This window comes from Nilaparvata lugens, chromosome 1 (assembly GCF_014356525.2).
Source record: "Nilaparvata lugens isolate BPH chromosome 1, ASM1435652v1, whole genome shotgun sequence".
NCBI lineage: Eukaryota > Metazoa > Arthropoda > Insecta > Hemiptera > Delphacidae > Nilaparvata > Nilaparvata lugens.
Genome location: NC_052504.1, coordinates 99,581,239 through 99,598,804, shown reverse-complemented (window position 1 = coordinate 99,598,804; position 17,566 = coordinate 99,581,239). Strand labels below are relative to the sequence as shown.

Sequence of the window (17,566 nt, the reverse complement as noted above, 5' to 3'; positions counted from 1 at the left end):
AAATTTGTACAGTGTATACAATGATAGTGTCATTAATATATATCTTTGATTAGATACAATTAAAATAAAATGCATAACAAATAAAACATCCACAGAATACAACAATACAAACATACAAACATACAATACAATTCAACTCATAGGAGCTGATCTCATTCATTCAAATATTCATTTATATTATAAAGAGCTCTTCCAGTTAAATATCTCTTTAATTCCAATTTGAATTTATTGGGATTCAGCTCTTGTTGGATTCGTATCGGAAGCTTGTTATAGAACTTGGCTCCTATGTATGTGGGCTTCTTCTTGTAGAACTCAAGTCTATGGCTTTGAAAATGTAAAAATTGATACCTCCCTCGCGTTCGCTACCTTTCAGCCTGCCGCTCTGCTCTGCTCCCCACGCCACGCATCAACCAAATGAGTGGTTGACCCACCTGCCACCAGGGTGTGCCTCAGTCGCCGCCACCCGTTCCTGCGTTTCTATTGGCCGAGCACCGCCGGCCAATAGCAGCGCAGGTGAACTCGGGGACTGTGAATAAAAGGGGGCTACTCAGCTACCCTCGAGAGCACTTGCTCACTAGCAGCCTTCCACTGAAGAGCCAGAAGAGACCACCAGCCGAGACCACTACCAGAGACCACTACCAGCCGAGACCACTACCGAGACCAGGAGCAGAGCAGCGAGCAGGCCAATGAGGGAACCACGGCGAGACTAACCACAACCTGAGGTGTCTTCCTTGTCTACTACCCAGCCGATGCCTAGGAGGAACCGAGCCGGCCGCCGAATCCAGAAGAGGAGGGCCCTACGTCGGCTTCGCCAGGTGGAGGAGAGGCTGAGGCTGTACACCGCCGCGCCAGCTGCGCCCCAAGACTTAGCGCCCCAGCCTAACAACTGGCGCGCGGTTCTGGATGCCCGGGTTGGGTGCCGAACCGACATCGGAGTGTGTGCAGCGGAAGCCTACAACCCTGCCTGCCCGGGGTTTGACCGAAGGCCCCTTCTAAACGAGGAAGTGGTCGAGGAGGTCCTCCCGGCGGAGATTCGGCACGACCTCTGGCTAGTAGATCACCCGGTCAGCCCTCTCCGTAGCCCGGGTAAACCAGAGTGGAGACTGCAAACCATTGACTTGAGCCCCTGCCGGCCTGCTCTCGCACCAGATGGACCTGCCCGGGACCCTCGCGCGGCGTGGTGCGCCAGTCTACAACTACTAAACATCTAGCCTGCCTTGGTCCCTTTTAGGGCCACCAGCAACAATCTTGGTCCCTTTTCAGGGCCACCAGCAACAAACTTGGCCTTTTTCAGGGCCACAAAAAGCCATTTTTTCAGACAGTGGTAACAAACCCCTCGCTCGACCCGACTGACTAGCCCAATTGATGAACGAGCCACACCTTCCACCATATCAAAGTTTATCTCTGTTTCTAGTGCTGTACCTATGATTATGTCCTAATGTCAAAATATTTCCAAGATTTTCTTTCACACTCATTATTGTCTCAAAGATGTAAAGACTGTAAACTGTCATTATATTTAAGTGAGCGAAATGTTCTTTAACTGATGCTATGGGGTCTAGGTGTAAAATTATTCTTATAGCTTGTTTTTGTGATTTGAGAATTGAATCCATGTTCTGATTTGAAGTAGATCCATAAAGACTTATACCAAAGGATATTATAGAGTGTATGTAGGCAAAATAAATCATTTTCCGCGTTTCCATTTTACTAAAGGGAGACATTTTTCTAAGTGCATATAATCCACTCGATACCCGTGACAAAACCCTTGTGACATGTTCTGTCCAATTCAAGTTTTGATCTACTGTTAATCCCAAGAACTTGGTAGAGATGGACTGAGAAATGACTTTGTTGTGCAAATTTATTGAAGAAAAAAATGTTTTTACCTGCTGTGTAGTAAATGTCAATAGGTTCGTTTTACTCATATTAATTATTAATTTATTGTTCATCAGATGTTTTGCCAAAGTGGAGAGGTTTGATTTTGCTATTATCTCACTTTCATTCTGGGATTTGGCTGATATTTTTAGGTTTGCGTCATCAGCATACAAAACTAGCTCACTATTGCCTTCGAGATATGGTATACCTTTCAGATAACAGATAAAGAGAATTGGTCCCAGAATTGAGCCTTGGGGTACACCGCACCTACTTGTTCTCATTTTTGAATTGAAGGTATTCCTGAATCCCTTGTGATTCATATGACTTATTTGAACAAACATTTTCCTGTTCATGATGTATGATTCAAACCACTTGTAAGATACACCTGTCACCCCTAAAGTTTTAAGACGACCAAGCAAAATCCTGTGCGAAATGCTATCAAAAGCTTGTGTGAGATCTAAAAATATCCCGACTGCTCTTTCAGAGTTATCTATCGAGTCAATGACAGATTCGATAAATTTTGTTGTTGCTGTCTTGACTGATTTTCCTTTAAGGAACCCGTGCTGAAAGGAGTCGAGAAGTTCATTTTTCTCCAAATATTCAAGAAGCTGGTCAGAAACTACACGTTCATAAATCTTGGAAATTGCTGGTAATAGAGAAATCGGACGGTAATTGTTAATATCATTTTCATCATTCTTTTTATGTACTGGGATAATTTTTGAAATTTTTAACAGCTCAGGAAATATTCCGGTAATAAGAGAAGAGTTTATCAGATGTAGCAGTGGCTTCAACAAAACTTTTTTGGCTTTTTTAATGATGATGATTGGTACGTCATCGTATCCTGCACTGTACTTACATTTCAAACTAGAGATAATTTTATCAAGTTTCATGTAATCAATAGTTTTGAATCTAAATTCTTGATCAATAACATTTGCTAAACCATCACTTTGTGTTGAGTTTTGAGAGTCTCCTATATCTATTTCCTCTTTCGAAAAGTAACTCAAGAAAAGTTCACATATTTTCTTTGGATTAGAACAAATCTGCTCTCCACTTTTTAAAGTTAGGTTTTTAAATAGTTTATTTTTATTTCCAACCTCCGTGTTTATTATTCTCCAAGTCTCTTTTATAACATTTTTGGAATTTTTTATTTTGTTATCATAATAGTTTTTTTTGCTTTGGATTAGTTTTGCCCTTAATATCCTAGATCTTTCCCTAAGATTTCTAGTTCTATCCCTGGATAATCTTGCACTATTAGTTTGATGGATGAGTTCTTCCTTATCTACTTTCAACTCTGGTGTTATCCATGACTTTTGGTTAATATTCTGTTTCACTAACTTTCTTGGAAAATATGTATTAAAGTAATGGGAGAAGGCTCTATTGAAAGTATCATATTTACATTTGACATCGGAGTTAAATACATCAAGCCAAGTTTCCTGGCTTAAAGCTGAAATGAACATGGAGATGTTCTCATCAGAGAAGCTTCTACAATATTTAAATATAAATGTATCTTTTATACTGTTTTTAGCCTCATCTATTTTTATCTCAACAAGCTGTGCATCATGATAAGATAGTTGTGTATTTATTCCAGAAACACTGATTATCGAGCTGTCAATATTTGTAAAAACATTGTCAATGACTGACTCTGTAGTTTCGGTGATCCGAGTAGGAAAATCATTCATTTTTCACAATATAATTAAATTAAGATGAAAAATTAAAACTAATGTTGAATTCAATAAATGTGATTATTTTAATTTATTAGCATTAATCGAACATCACAATAATTTTATATATACACCAGTCAACACAATAAAGTATAATAATTAAGGAAATTGGACACAAATATACATTCATATTATACTACAATTTATTATTTTTCATTGACTTCAAAAGCCCTTGAATATAATTTTTCTCCATAAAAGGGATTATTTACAAGGAGTATTTCTAACACATTTCTGAACCTTCTTTATTATTTCTCGATTTGTTAATAAATTTTGATAATTGAGATCAAGTATTTTGTTAATTCATTATATTCTTCTACATTGTTGAAGATCTGGAAAATCTGCAGAGCTAGAAAAGGATAGCGCTATCTGCTTTGTCAACTGATGGACAAGGATAGCAACACCAATGTTAATAGAATACTGTCAGTACAACGTGGAACTTACTATAGATCGATGTCACCTAAAGGTGGGTTTTTGTATGTGCATAAATGCCGTCGTCGACCACAACAGGGTCTCATATTGGGTGCATTTCAATAACCTAGTAATTTGAGTCCAATTATGTTTTAATGGGGGAGGTTGAATTTATATTTTCAAACGTCAACATGTTGATATTATTCGAAATCAATACTTTCCTTACCTATGGTAATGGTGCAAGGAAAGTAAGAGTGTTCATTCACAATATAGTTCTAACATTAAATAATGGGACGACTCTGGTAGTCGATGAAATATCATTGGAAGTCGAAAATTTTCGCATATTCCTGAGCTGTTGCCAAAATGGTTCTCATTGAAAATTGTATTGAGAGTTCTGGGGGTAATTCAGCACAATGATTTCACTTAACTGAATATTACATCTATAATATTGTTGTGATATAATTTTTGTAATTGTATTATACATTCAAAGTTTACATAATGTATATAATTCTCACATGTATATTGCAATGAGATTTTGTGCCAAATTCAACTAAGGATGATTGATAATAAATATAGAGTTGCCAATACCTATAGAGAGGTCCACGTTATGATGCTAGTATTTGATTAGCATTGATCTTGCTATCCTTGTCTATCATTCGACAAAGCAGATAGCACTATCCTCTTCTAGCATTGTTGTTGTTTTTCATTGATTGACTGGAGAATCAAACTATGAGAGATTGTATGGAATAAATTGATTCTAAAACATAGTTTCTGAATTATCTGTTCAATGATTTATTCTGAAATTTTGTGATTCAATGTTCAGTACCCACTTTCGATAACTCATTCTTCATGGTCGATTTTTGGTTTCCAAAATAACCCAGCCAGTCTGACTGAGCCAGATAACAGGAGTTTATTAATTCCACGCAATTTAAGGGAACATTAAAACATACCATAGGTCTATATCTAAAATTATTTGGAAAAACACTTACATAATCATCATCAACATCATCATAATCGTCATCAGAGCGCTGCTTTTGGTGAAGGGTTCTGGCAATTCTATCCAGCACTCCAATGCGATACAGTTTGACATAGGCAGTGGGTAGAGTTAACTCTGAAACATTAACGAAACTCATACTACTTGACACTGCAAATTATTAGAGAGAGAGCACATTTCACATAAAAAGTGTACAAAATTATATTGATGAGAGATGATAGCATCGGAGGATAGACTGTTTGGTATAGACTGTTTGTGTCCCAAATTTCACTGTTATTTCAAGCCGATTTTTGTCAATATTACTGTCTTGAACGAGTGAGAGTGTATATGAACGGCACATTATGAGAGACTCTAACAGCATCACATAGCGTCAAGAAAAAGAACTACTGGGACTATCGGCTTGAATATAATTTATTTTGTGGAAATAATAAAATTTAGGACTGTTTTGTGAAGTGAACAACTACAAGACTTGACCTATTTCGAACTATGTGTAACCTTATCTAAATTTGGGAGAGGAGTAGCACAAGGCTACATTATTTTTTCTCTCCCTATCATTTTGATGATGTACTTATTGTATCAACCAATAAATAATAAACAATGAAATTTGGAACATAAACGTCCTATACCTTGGGATATCTTCTTATGCAATCTTTTTTCTTATGATTAAATTGAGACATTTAGATCTTAACTGACATCACTACGGTACTAAGACTGAGCAAATGTTTCCAGCAAATAGAGATCCTTTTCTTTTCATTTTATAAGAAGTAAGTTATATTAAATTAGAGCCAGATTCTAAAACACCTATTAAACTACTTATATTGAATCTAATGAACCATCAAAGCTATAGATTCCATATAGATTTAAAATGGTGCATTGGATTCAAGATTTAAGTGTTCTAGAGTCCGGGTCTAAAAGCTGTTTATGGTGAGGTGGAAAGTATTCTCAAATAAAACTTATAGGAGTATGATCAATGATATTGCAAGCTTCTATACTTTTATAACTTGCTGTAAAAATGTACTATAGTCAGGTCCACATTATAATGGCAGTATTTGATTAACATTGGTGTTGCTATCCTTGTCTATTGTTTGACAAATCAGATAAGGCTATCATTTTCTAGATCGCAAATTTTCCAGATCGTTTTCAAAACTTCATTAATTAACAAAATTTATCATCTCAATATGAAAATTTATTATTCAATCATTGAAAAATATATCTCTAGATGATATAAATATAATCGATTATTTTCAACAAGAATGAACAGTTGATATTACATCTGATATACCGGTATCATCAGCTAAGGCAGTGGCAAGGCAGAGAATCGGCATCACTGTTCTCCTATCTTTCTTCACTCCCATTATAACGTGGACCTCACTATAGTTTGTAATTCAATTGAAGAGCGGAATGTTTGCCATAGATCAACCAACCTTTGTTAGATGGTCGTTCCTTGTCTTTGCATTCATTTTCCATCAAGTTGACTCCTTCGTTTGAGATTGATTGCTCCACTTGTACAGGGGTGGCTGATACCTGCAAATATATACATTATAGTTACAATAGATAATACACCCACAAATTATACAGACAAGATCATTTATTATTTGATGATAACAGATAAACTGTGATATGAGACAAGATACGTTTCTGTTTTTATGAAAAAACTTGCAGGTAACCCGTGGTGCTCTGCAATAAAACTTGAAAAACTGAAAACTTGACCTACTGAAATCTTGAAGAATTTAAAATGGGCTATAACCATCCATTGAAATTGTATTTTGAAATCTATACTATAATAAAGTAAAGAGCTGGTTTATACACGTATAAGATAGGAAAATTATGTTTGACGCATCATCACGTCTCAACTACTAAGCTGATTAACTTGAAATTTCGCATTCAGATTTTTAATTAACCGAGGATGGTTGTAGGCCTATTTTCAATTCTTCAAGATTTCATTACATCAAGTTTCCAGTTTGTCATGTTTCAAATTACACCCTTGTGGAGCTGGGGTTTTCTGCTAGTGAATAAATAAAGTGAATAAATACTTGGATGCAAAATAAGTTACCTGTTCTTCTTCGAGAAGTTTCAGCTCGCTATGCCTGTACATGCTGTCGACTGAATCCGTCATGTCTTTGATGTCTGATATCTCTGCTGGCCCTTCATTGACTGGCTCTTCATCAGAGACCCTTGATGGCTCAGGTTCCACCTTCAAAAAATGAAGAAACCCGGTTTAATAGAGCACATGAATCAATAAGTACTTGTGTACACTTATTGAATCGTAATTTTTTCCGTTAGGGCTACTATTGAATATAAATAAAAATAGAAATCCAAGTACCCTTTTTAAAATTGTTTACTCACACCATGTTCATGGCATGTCGGTATCAAGTCTTGATAATGGCATCATATAACCGAAACATGTTGTGAGTGAACTATTCTAAAAAGGGTATGTGGATTTATATTTTTATTTATATCTTATTGAATTTTATAGTGAGGTCCACCTTATAATTGCAGAAAGAAAAGATAGGAGAACAGAGTTGCCAAAATTCTTTACCTTCTATAGAGGATAGCTGATACCGGTTTAGCCTATCTGATGTAATATCAACGGTTATTTCTTGTTATAGATAATAATCAATAATATTATATTCGTCAAGAAATTAATTTTTTAATGTTTTGATAATGAATTTTCAATTCTATCAAAAACTTTAGTTCGAAGCCTATAGTGAGGTGCACGTTATACTGTAATGGCAGTGGAGACAGATAGGAGAACAACGTTGCCGATCCTCTGTCTTGTCAATGCCTTCTTTAGACGGTAGCAGATACAGGTTTATTGATGTAATATTAACTGTTCATTCTCGTTTAAAATAATCAATTATATTTTATTAAGCAAGAAATTATATTTTTCAATAATTTCAAAATGAATTTTCATAATTAGGATGAAATATTTTGTCAATTGATTATTAATTCTGCATTGTTAAAAGACGATCTGGCAACAGAGCAAAGCGAGAAAGAGATAGCGCTATCCGCTTTGTTGAATGATAGACAAGGATAGCAATACCATTGCTAATCAAACACTGCCATTATAACGTGGACCTCACTATAGTTTGTAATTCAATTGAAGAGCGGAATGTTTGCCATAGATCAACCAACCTTTGTTAGATGGTCGTTCCTTGTCTTTGCATTCATTTTCCATCAAGTTGACTCCTTCGTTTGAGATTGATTGCTCCACTTGTACAGGGGTGGCTGATACCTGCAAATATATACATTATAGTTACAATAGATAATACACCCACAAATTATACAGACAAGATCATTTATTATTTGATGATAACAGATAAACTGTGATATGAGACAAGATACGTTTCTGTTTTTATGAAAAAACTTGCAGGTAACCCGTGGTGCTCTGCAATAAAACTTGAAAAACTGAAAACTTGACCTACTGAAATCTTGAAGAATTTAAAATGGGCTATAACCATCCATTGAAATTGTATTTTGAAATCTATACTATAATAAAGTAAAGAGCTGGTTTATACACGTATAAGATAGGAAAATTATGTTTGACGCATCATCACGTCTCAACTACTAAGCTGATTAACTTGAAATTTCGCATTCAGATTTTTAATTAACCGAGGATGGTTGTAGGCCTATTTTCAATTCTTCAAGATTTCATTACATCAAGTTTCCAGTTTGTCATGTTTCAAATTACACCCTTGTGGAGCTGGGGTTTTCTGCTAGTGAATAAATAAAGTGAATAAATACTTGGATGCAAAATAAGTTACCTGTTCTTCTTCGAGAAGTTTCAGCTCGCTATGCCTGTACATGCTGTCGACTGAATCCGTCATGTCTTTGATGTCTGACATCTCTGCTGGCCCTTCATTGACTGGCTCTTCATCAGAGACCCTTGATGGCTCAGGTTCCACCTTCAAAAAATGAAGAAACCCGGTTTAATAGAGCACACGAATCAATAAAGTACTTGTATGTATATTGTGTACTCTTATTGAATCGTAATTTTTTCCGTTAGGGCTACTATTGAATATAAATAAAAATAGAAATCCAAGTACCCTTTTTAAAATTGTTTACTCACACCATGTTCATGGCATGTCGGTATCAAGTCTTGATAATGGCATCATATAACCGAAACATGTTGTGAGTGAACTATTCTAAAAAGGGTATGTGGATTTATATTTTTATTTATATCTTATTGAATTTTATAGTGAGGTCCACCTTATAATTGCAGAAAGAAAAGATAGGAGAACAGAGTTGCCAAAATTCTTTACCTTCTATAGAGGATAGCTGATACCGGTTTAGCCTATCTGATGTAATATCAACGGTTATTTCTTGTTATAGATAATAATCAATAATATTATATTCGTCAAGAAATTAATTTTTTAATGTTTTGATAATGAATTTTCAATTCTATCAAAAACTTTAGTTCGAAGCCTATAGTGAGGTGCACGTTATACTGTAATGGCAGTGGAGACAGATAGGAGAACAACGTTGCCGATCCTCTGTCTTGTCAATGCCTTCTTTAGACGGTAGCAGATACAGGTTTATTGATGTAATATTAACTGTTCATTCTCGTTTAAAATAATCAATTCTATTTTATTAAGCAAGAAATTATATTTTTCAATAATTTCAAAATGAATTTTCATAATTAGGATGAAATATTTTGTCAATTGATTATTAATTCTGCATTGTTAAAAGACGATCTGGCAACAGAGAAAAGCGAGAAAGAGATAGCGCTATCCGCTTTGTTGAATGATAGACAAGGATAGCAATACCATTGCTAATCAAACACTGTCATTATAACGTGGACCTCACTATAGACTGTATACCATGCATGTTCTACCATTAGAGGCCAGCTTCAGGTCTTGGGACATGCATGATACACATGTCGTCATAGATTGCTGTGTCATCTCAGCGAAAGGCTTCAGGAAAAGTTTTACTTTCCTTGCCCTATTACCATGGGTAAGGAAAGTATTGCTTTCCAAAAAAAATTAAGGTACCCTAATTTCAAGTTTTCTATACGTTTCAAGGTTCCCTGAGTCCAAAAACATGATTTTTGGGTGTTGGTCTGTGTGTGTGTATGTGTGTATGTCTGTCAACACGATAACTCCATTCCTAATTAACCGATTGACTTGAAATTTTAAACTTAAGGTCCTTATACCATAAGGATCCGACTATAATAAATTCAATAAAATTCAATTCAAGATGGCGGAAAAAATGGCGGATAATTACTAAAAAACCATGTTTTTCACGTTTTTCTCGAAAACGGCTCTAACGATTTTCTTCAAATTTATACCATGGATAGCTATTTATAAGTCCTATCAACTGACATGAGTCTCATTTCTGGAAAAATTCCAGGAGCTCCGTAATATTCTTGAGAATAATGTCGGATAATGACTAAAAAACCAGGTTTTTCACGGTTTTCTCAAAAACGGCTTCAATGATTTTCTTCAAATTTATACCATAGATAGCTATCCATAAGCCCTATCAACTGACATGAGTCTCATTTTTGGGAAAATTGCAGGAGCTCCGTAATATTCTTGAGAAAAATGGCAGATAATTACTAAAAAACCATGTTTTTCACGATTTTCTCAAAGCCCAATCAACTGACATGAGTCTCATTTTTGGGAAAATTGCAGGAGCTCCGTAATATTCTTGAGAAAAATGGCAGATAATTACTAAAAAGCCATGTTTTTCACGATTTTCTCAAACATTCATACCCTGTTTAGTTAGCTCTATCAACTGGCATGAGTCTTTTTCCTGGGAAACTAATGGGGGGTTCACCCCATCCTTGAGAAATGAACTTTGTAACCTCCTTCTCGTGCATGAGGTAGGTAGGTGGAGCAGTTTATAAAAATAACACAGTCATAGTCGAGATATTTCATCTGTAGAGCAGCTGTTTTGACGACTTTTGAAAAAATCATCGAATTTCACAATTTACACAAAGGAAAAAGTACTCTGAAAACAATTATATATACACATATAAAGTAGTCTGATCGTAGTTGCAAATATTTTGCCGCCAATCGTCATTATGTTATTCCCCTAAATTATTCTCGTCTAAGAATGAGGCTTACAGTTCGATGAGCAAGGAAAGTTGTGTGAGTGTACCACACCAGATTTTTTTGTAAAGTATCGAACTTGGATGTCAAATTCTCAGTACATTATAGATTACAAATCCATGTTTAAGAAATGGAGGAGATTCACATTTCAGTGCGTTCTATGGAAGACAATATAATAAGATTAGAAAAAACTCTCCTTGTTCTTCAGTTTTACATGTTTTAATGCAAACATAATTTTCAAAATTATTATTAATAGAAAGTGAAAAGACGTAAGCTATCGAAAAGTGTTTGCAGCTTTTCTTTGGAGCATACTGAATTCTTATCTATTGAAGTGAACTGGATACTATCCATCACTAATTCGCAAGATTTTGAAAAATAGAGGAAAATTTTGCATTGATGTTTTTATTGGTTAATACTGTCTTATGGTGATGATGATTCAAAAGATCTTATTGATTATACAATCAATGAATTTTTACAAATACCGTTGAGGAATCTTTAATTTTTGTACAGCCCCGACAGTTGAAGACTGCGACCGTAGAGGACTGAAAATCCGTCCTCAAATGTCGCAGTCCTCGACGGTTGCAGGCCTCGACTGTCGCGTCCCCGAATAAATACTTGGATGCATTTGAAGTTACCTTTACTGCTTCGAGAAGTTTCAGCTCGCCAAGCCTGTCTTCTGTATCAATGATGTATTTGATGTCTGATACCTCTACTGGCCCTTCATCAGAGACCTTTGATGGCTCAGGATCCACCTTCAAAAACGGGAAGAAACCGGTTTAATAGAGCACAAGAATCAATAAAGTGCTTGGATGTTTATTTTGTACCTTTATTGAATTTTATAGTGAGGTCCACCTTTTAATGGCAGAAAGAAAAGATAGGAGAACAATGTTGTCAATTCTTTGCCCTCTATAGAGGATAGCTGAAACCGGTACAGTCTATCTGATGTAATATCAACTGTTCTTTCTTGTTATAAATAATGATCAATAATATTCTATTCGCCAAGAAAATGAATTAATAATGGATATTCAATTTTATCCAAAAATTATGCTCGAAGCCTTTTCCTGTGATGACACAACAATGTATGTAGACATGCAGATAGCGCTATCCTCTTCTAGCTCCGCAACGATTCCAGATCGTTCTTTAACAATGTAGAAGATACCGTATAGTAATAATTAACAACATATTTAGGCTAATAGAAAGAAATAAAAATTCAAGTACCCATTTTTTAAAAATTTTATGGTACGGTAAATAAAAACAAATTTGAAAAGGGTATATACTTACATTTTTATAGCCTAACCTAACCTCTTCAAGAGTAACCCTAATGAAAAAAGATATCTAGGCTAATCTCAAATATGAAAATTCATTATTCAAATATTAGAAAAAATATGTCCATGACAATAAGAAACCGAATTATTCATTAATGACTATAAAAATTATTTATTATTTCAAACAAGAATGAACAGGTAATATTGCCTTATTACCATACATCAGATATACTAGTATCACCTATCCTTTATAGAAGGCAGTGGCAAAGCAGAGGATTGGCAACGCTGCTCTCCTATCTTTCTCCACTCTCCACTGCCATTAAGGTAGCCATAATAACGTGGACCTCCCAATCATATTCATAGTTGAGAATGTTATTGTAACTATAAATGTATAAATAGCCTAAACGTATAAATAAATGAAATAAGTTATACTTTTCAACTTTAGCCACATATTCAAATTTCAATTAAAGATTTCATATCGTTTTGGCTCAACCCAACATGAAATATTGGAATAATAATTTAATTTTGATCTTTTAAGTCTGTTTGAGGGTTGAGTGTAAGAGAGGGCCGGCTGCGCCCTAACACCGCCCTCCTGGGTAAAAAATAAAGGCAGCAATTCTATTCTGTCTGGTATCTCGAGTAGGCTACCTAGTCAAGTTGGCTATCTCCTATTAGCCTATATTCGTATTATTTGATGCTTTAAAAATAATATGTTAGTAGCCTATAACCTATAACAAAACAACAAAAGGGAATTACATAAATAATAAAATATACAGTGATACCACAGAGGAAAGAAACACTTTATGCTTATTCCGTGGTGATACTTACAATAGATTCCATGATTTTAACGTTATTATAACTAACTGGAGACTAAATCAAAATATAAATTAATCCTTTGTTCGCTGGTTTGGCTTGGCTTGGGGTTGTTCTCTATATTTATCTACTTCTCTCCTTCACTGTTGTGTTGTCTTTGTCTGTTCTAGTGAAAGGACGTTCCGATACTTACTGGTATCGATATTTTGCCTCCGATACCGGTGGTATCGGTATCGGTGTCGGAAGATTCGATACTTTACTTTTATCGATTCACAAGTTGGAGTATCAAAACAGCAGTATCGAAAGCGTGAGAATTACTATAGAAAATAAACTTTTCTATGGATAATATTTCAAAAGAGTATAAAGAACTCTAAAACCTCAGGTAATTAGGGAATTACTTGAGTAAATCAAATAATCAGAGTTATCAGAATATTGTACTTTACACTATAAACACTAGTAGTTCTGTGAACAGTAGACCTCGCGCAGAAAAAACCACAGCCTCCTCTAATACTGTCCATCGTCAGAGTGAATTATGTCATGTCCTGACGTGTATAATAATGTAATCATAAATTATTGAGCAACATTCCACTAGAATTTTTCACAAGATTTTTTGAATGTATTGTAGCGGTCATAGAATAGGGGGGGGGGGTCAAGGTATGGGTTTAGTCAATTGTTCTATTTGGATAGGGAAGAAATGGTGAGCGGTTCAGACCAACGGTATTTGAAATAGCATATCAAGTCATAGGCCTGTCCTTTGATACTTACTTGATACTTGATGTCTGGGTCGTTGACTGGGGGTGCCAGATAGACCGCGTCATAGTCGTGTACCCAGCCGGGTAAAAAGTGTCTCTTTGTCCAGTTCATTGAGCGAGTACAAGGGCCGCTCAAGAAGTTGGGTTTTCAGGGCTTTCTCGAATCTCCTGAACATCGGAAGTTTGTTGAAGATCTTCAATGCTGCTATCTGGAAGCTCCTCTGATTGCTTGTCAATCGAGTTCGTGGAATTTCCAGGTTCCCTGCTGACCGTGTATTGTAGTTGTGGACCTCATTTCTCCTTTTCATTTGTTCATTATTCTTCCTCACATGCATCAATGCAACGAAAATATATTGGCTGTAAACAGTCATTATTTGAAGCTTTCTGAACAGCGGCCTGCAATGTTCCAAATAATTGGAGAACGTCATTATTCTCAGAGCTCTTTTTTGGATCAGTAGCACATCCTTGCAATATGGAGTGTGTCCCCACATTAGGAGGCCATATGTGACATGTGTGTGAAGCAATGCGTGATATACTGTATAAGCAGGTAGTTTGCAGAGACAATGTTCCTCAATTTAAGCAGCAAGTGAGTAACCCTAGTGAGTAACAGCTTAATGCAGACATTACTTAAGTGATCACTCCAACATAATTTGCTGTCAATCCAGAAACCAAGTAATTTCACTGGGGCATTGTCTGTAAGTCTAATATCATTTTTCTTTGTACAGACTATAATACCTGGGTTTTGTCTTCATTCAATTTCAGCCTGTGATTGTTGAACCATTGCCTTGCCTCACATGTTTGAGATCTGCTTATATCCATTGTCTGATTGATAGTTTTACCTATTCCATGGCACATGGAAATTTTACAAATTGATGAAATCTGGCATGAATATAATGATATTATCATTATTTAGAATATTTCATATAACATAAATGCTCTAATGCAGTGGTTCTCAAAGTGTGGGGCACGATGAATGATCAGGGGGGGCGCAAAGATTGGTTAGTGAGAAACGAAATTACAACTATGTACTATAGTAGCAGTAGTACCTGAATAAATTACAATTTATTGTTTGTAAAGAATTTGTTGTTTTATTATGATTGAAACTATTGCAACATTGGGTTATGTATAGAATGTGCAAAACTCAACTAAATAAATATTGAGTGTAAAGTATGTAGATATATACGTACGTATACGTATAAGTACAACATATATAGTAGGTAGTCTATGCTTATACATGTAGGGCTTATTTATAGCTGAATTATGCAGGGGGGGGGGCTTGAGGTAAAAAGTTTGAGAACCACTGCTCTAATGGATCTTCTGGTTTTTAATCTGGTACTTTTTGAAATAAAGATACCTCAATAACTTATTTTGAATAATCTCCAAATCATTAAGGCAGTGCTTGCTGATGGCATCAGTGGCGTAACCAGAAAAAAATTTCGGGGGGTTATTATAACATTGGAGTAAAAAGCACTTAAACTTTGAGGGGGTTTGGGGGGTATGGAATACCCCCACCAAAGGGGGTCCGTGAATCCCCCCCCCCCGGAATATTTTGAAAATATATACCTTTAATTTGGTGTGATTTTACACAATTTCCACTTGAAAACAAACATTTTATTCAAGTTTTTTTGGTGATCAGTAGGCCACTTATTATTTCGATTTTCCCTTGAAAATTTCATAGGCCTATTGGTTTTAGATTGAATAACAAATTGAATGAAATGGAGTAGAATTTTATTTGTCATTCAATTGTTTAAAAAATAGTGATTTTGTAGGCCTACTCATTATTATTCTGATAACAAGCTATAGAATGCTTAAATTTTGTCTGCAATAAAGCAATATTTCAACCAACTTTATAGGCTTAGTTTTAACTTGATTAAGAATTTTTTTAATTTACTAGACTTTCACTTTGGGGGTGGGGGTGGTTGATAAAACCTTTTTTTCAAATATTAGAGGAATGTGTCTCTCCTGTCCCTGGTAGAAACTACCCCGGTCATCATAAATGTGAAATGTTTGGGGGGTTCTCTCTAGAAGAAACTGCTGGTAGAAAAAACTGTAACATTAGGTATTTCAGTTGCTGACGACACAGCCTTGCTGTTCCATGATAGAAATTGGGATGACGTTTTTAAATCAGCCAACACGGGACTAAATTCAATTCATACTTGGTTAAAAAGCCATATTTTGACTTTTTACTACAAAAAACCAAGTTTATCACCTTCTCTCCCTTTTGGACAACCAAACTCAAATCTAAAACTGAAATGCACAGTACTGGAAGTCATGAAAATTTCAACTGCACATGTCCAGAAATAGAAAAAGTAAAAACAATAAAATAACTTGGTGTTATGTTGGACGATCATTTAAAATGGACTGCACATACACTATATCTCTGTAATAAATTGAAGTATCTGATTCACACTTCTTATAAAATAAACCAGTTAGCAAACCGTGCCATTATTAGAAATATCTATTTAGCATATGCACATGAGTGCTTTTCATCACCTACTGTTTGGAGGTGTGGGGTGGTGCATATGATAGGTACTCATTTGAAGAAAGTTTTCACTCTACAGAAATTTTTGATCCGAGCAGCTTTGGGTAAACCTCGGATTTATCCCAGTAGAGCCATTTTTCAAGAAATGAACGTCCTAACGATCAGACAACAATATATTAAAAACTTGATCCCATTTATTAATAAATCCAAACACTCACCACAACCCCGTGCACTCAGCTACAATACTCGACCACTAATTACAAATCAATTTATAATACGATTTTCCAAACTCTCAGTAAGCAGAAGGCAATTTGATCACAACTGCAATATTCTCATAAATAAAATTCCTAGAAATTTGTTAACACATAAAATAAATAAAAACTTTATTACTCTAATTGATGACTGGGCTAAATCTAACATTTTTTCAAAATATTGTTTTTATTTTGTGAAAATTTAGCAATTCAAATGAAATTATTCATAGAAAACTAATATAATAAAGATGAAATCCGTAAATTTTTTTTTAATTTCTCATCTGTGGTCCAGGGTTTCGAAAATAAATATGAAAGCTCCATATTAAATGTTGCAAAATGTGAGAACATCATTATTTATTTTTCTGAAAATATTACTGTATTATTATTATTATTATTATTTTTTAATCTCAACTCATTGCTAGCGAACAGACTAATTGTCTATGCTAGCAATGCTATTAAAAATATATTATTGAAAATTAAATAAATTAACATTTATGTATTTTAGTTAAGTGCAGTAGCATATACAGTACTTATTTATTTTTTGTAAAGTTTTTGTATTTTGTCTTTTTGACAAATAATTATTCATTCATTCATATGCATGAAACTGAGTAAACTATAATCAACTAGAGCAATATGGGCTGTATTGAACTTCTTTATAATACTAGATGGTGAAAATTTATCTAACTTTGAAGTGCTATCTGTAGTTTCCATAGCCCTTGCTATCTAGTCCCTACGCACTAGACCACTCCCTATCGGAAACCGGCCCTTAGATGTATAATTCAAAATCCCTCTGGGCGTATTTTTGTGCTCTACAATCTGAGATCAGGTAGAGTGCTCTATCTCATATAGATTTTCAGGTACACCTGACAAAAATGCTCCTTGTATTGTGAAAAACACCTAATTTTCAGCTTCAACCATCATCACCAACCACATTGTCCTCACATTGATATTTCGCACAATG

At 35.1% G+C, this 17,566-nt stretch overlaps 1 protein-coding gene across 23 annotated transcripts in view; it reads right to left on the bottom strand.

Moving 5' to 3' along the window:
- The window catches only part of LOC111054275 (zinc finger protein 2 homolog), a 217,774-nt gene that overhangs the window by 18,770 nt on the left and 181,438 nt on the right, over positions 1 to 17,566 (bottom strand). For 13 of the 23 annotated variants that reach the window (XM_039419764.1, XM_039419772.1, XM_039419768.1 and 10 more), the window contains 4 exons: positions 11,678 to 11,794; positions 8,757 to 8,897; positions 7,046 to 7,186; positions 6,417 to 6,516 (listed from right to left, as the gene is read on the bottom strand). In XM_039419764.1, coding sequence (XP_039275698.1) covers positions 6,417 to 6,516; positions 7,046 to 7,186; positions 8,757 to 8,897; positions 11,678 to 11,794 — 499 coding nt within the window. Of the gene's footprint in view, positions 1 to 4,987; positions 5,110 to 6,416; positions 6,517 to 7,045; positions 7,187 to 8,127; positions 8,228 to 8,756; positions 8,898 to 11,677; positions 11,795 to 17,566 lie in introns of all 23 variants that reach the window. The other 10 variants (XM_039419787.1, XM_039419788.1, XM_039419776.1 and 7 more) reach the window with 7 other exon arrangements.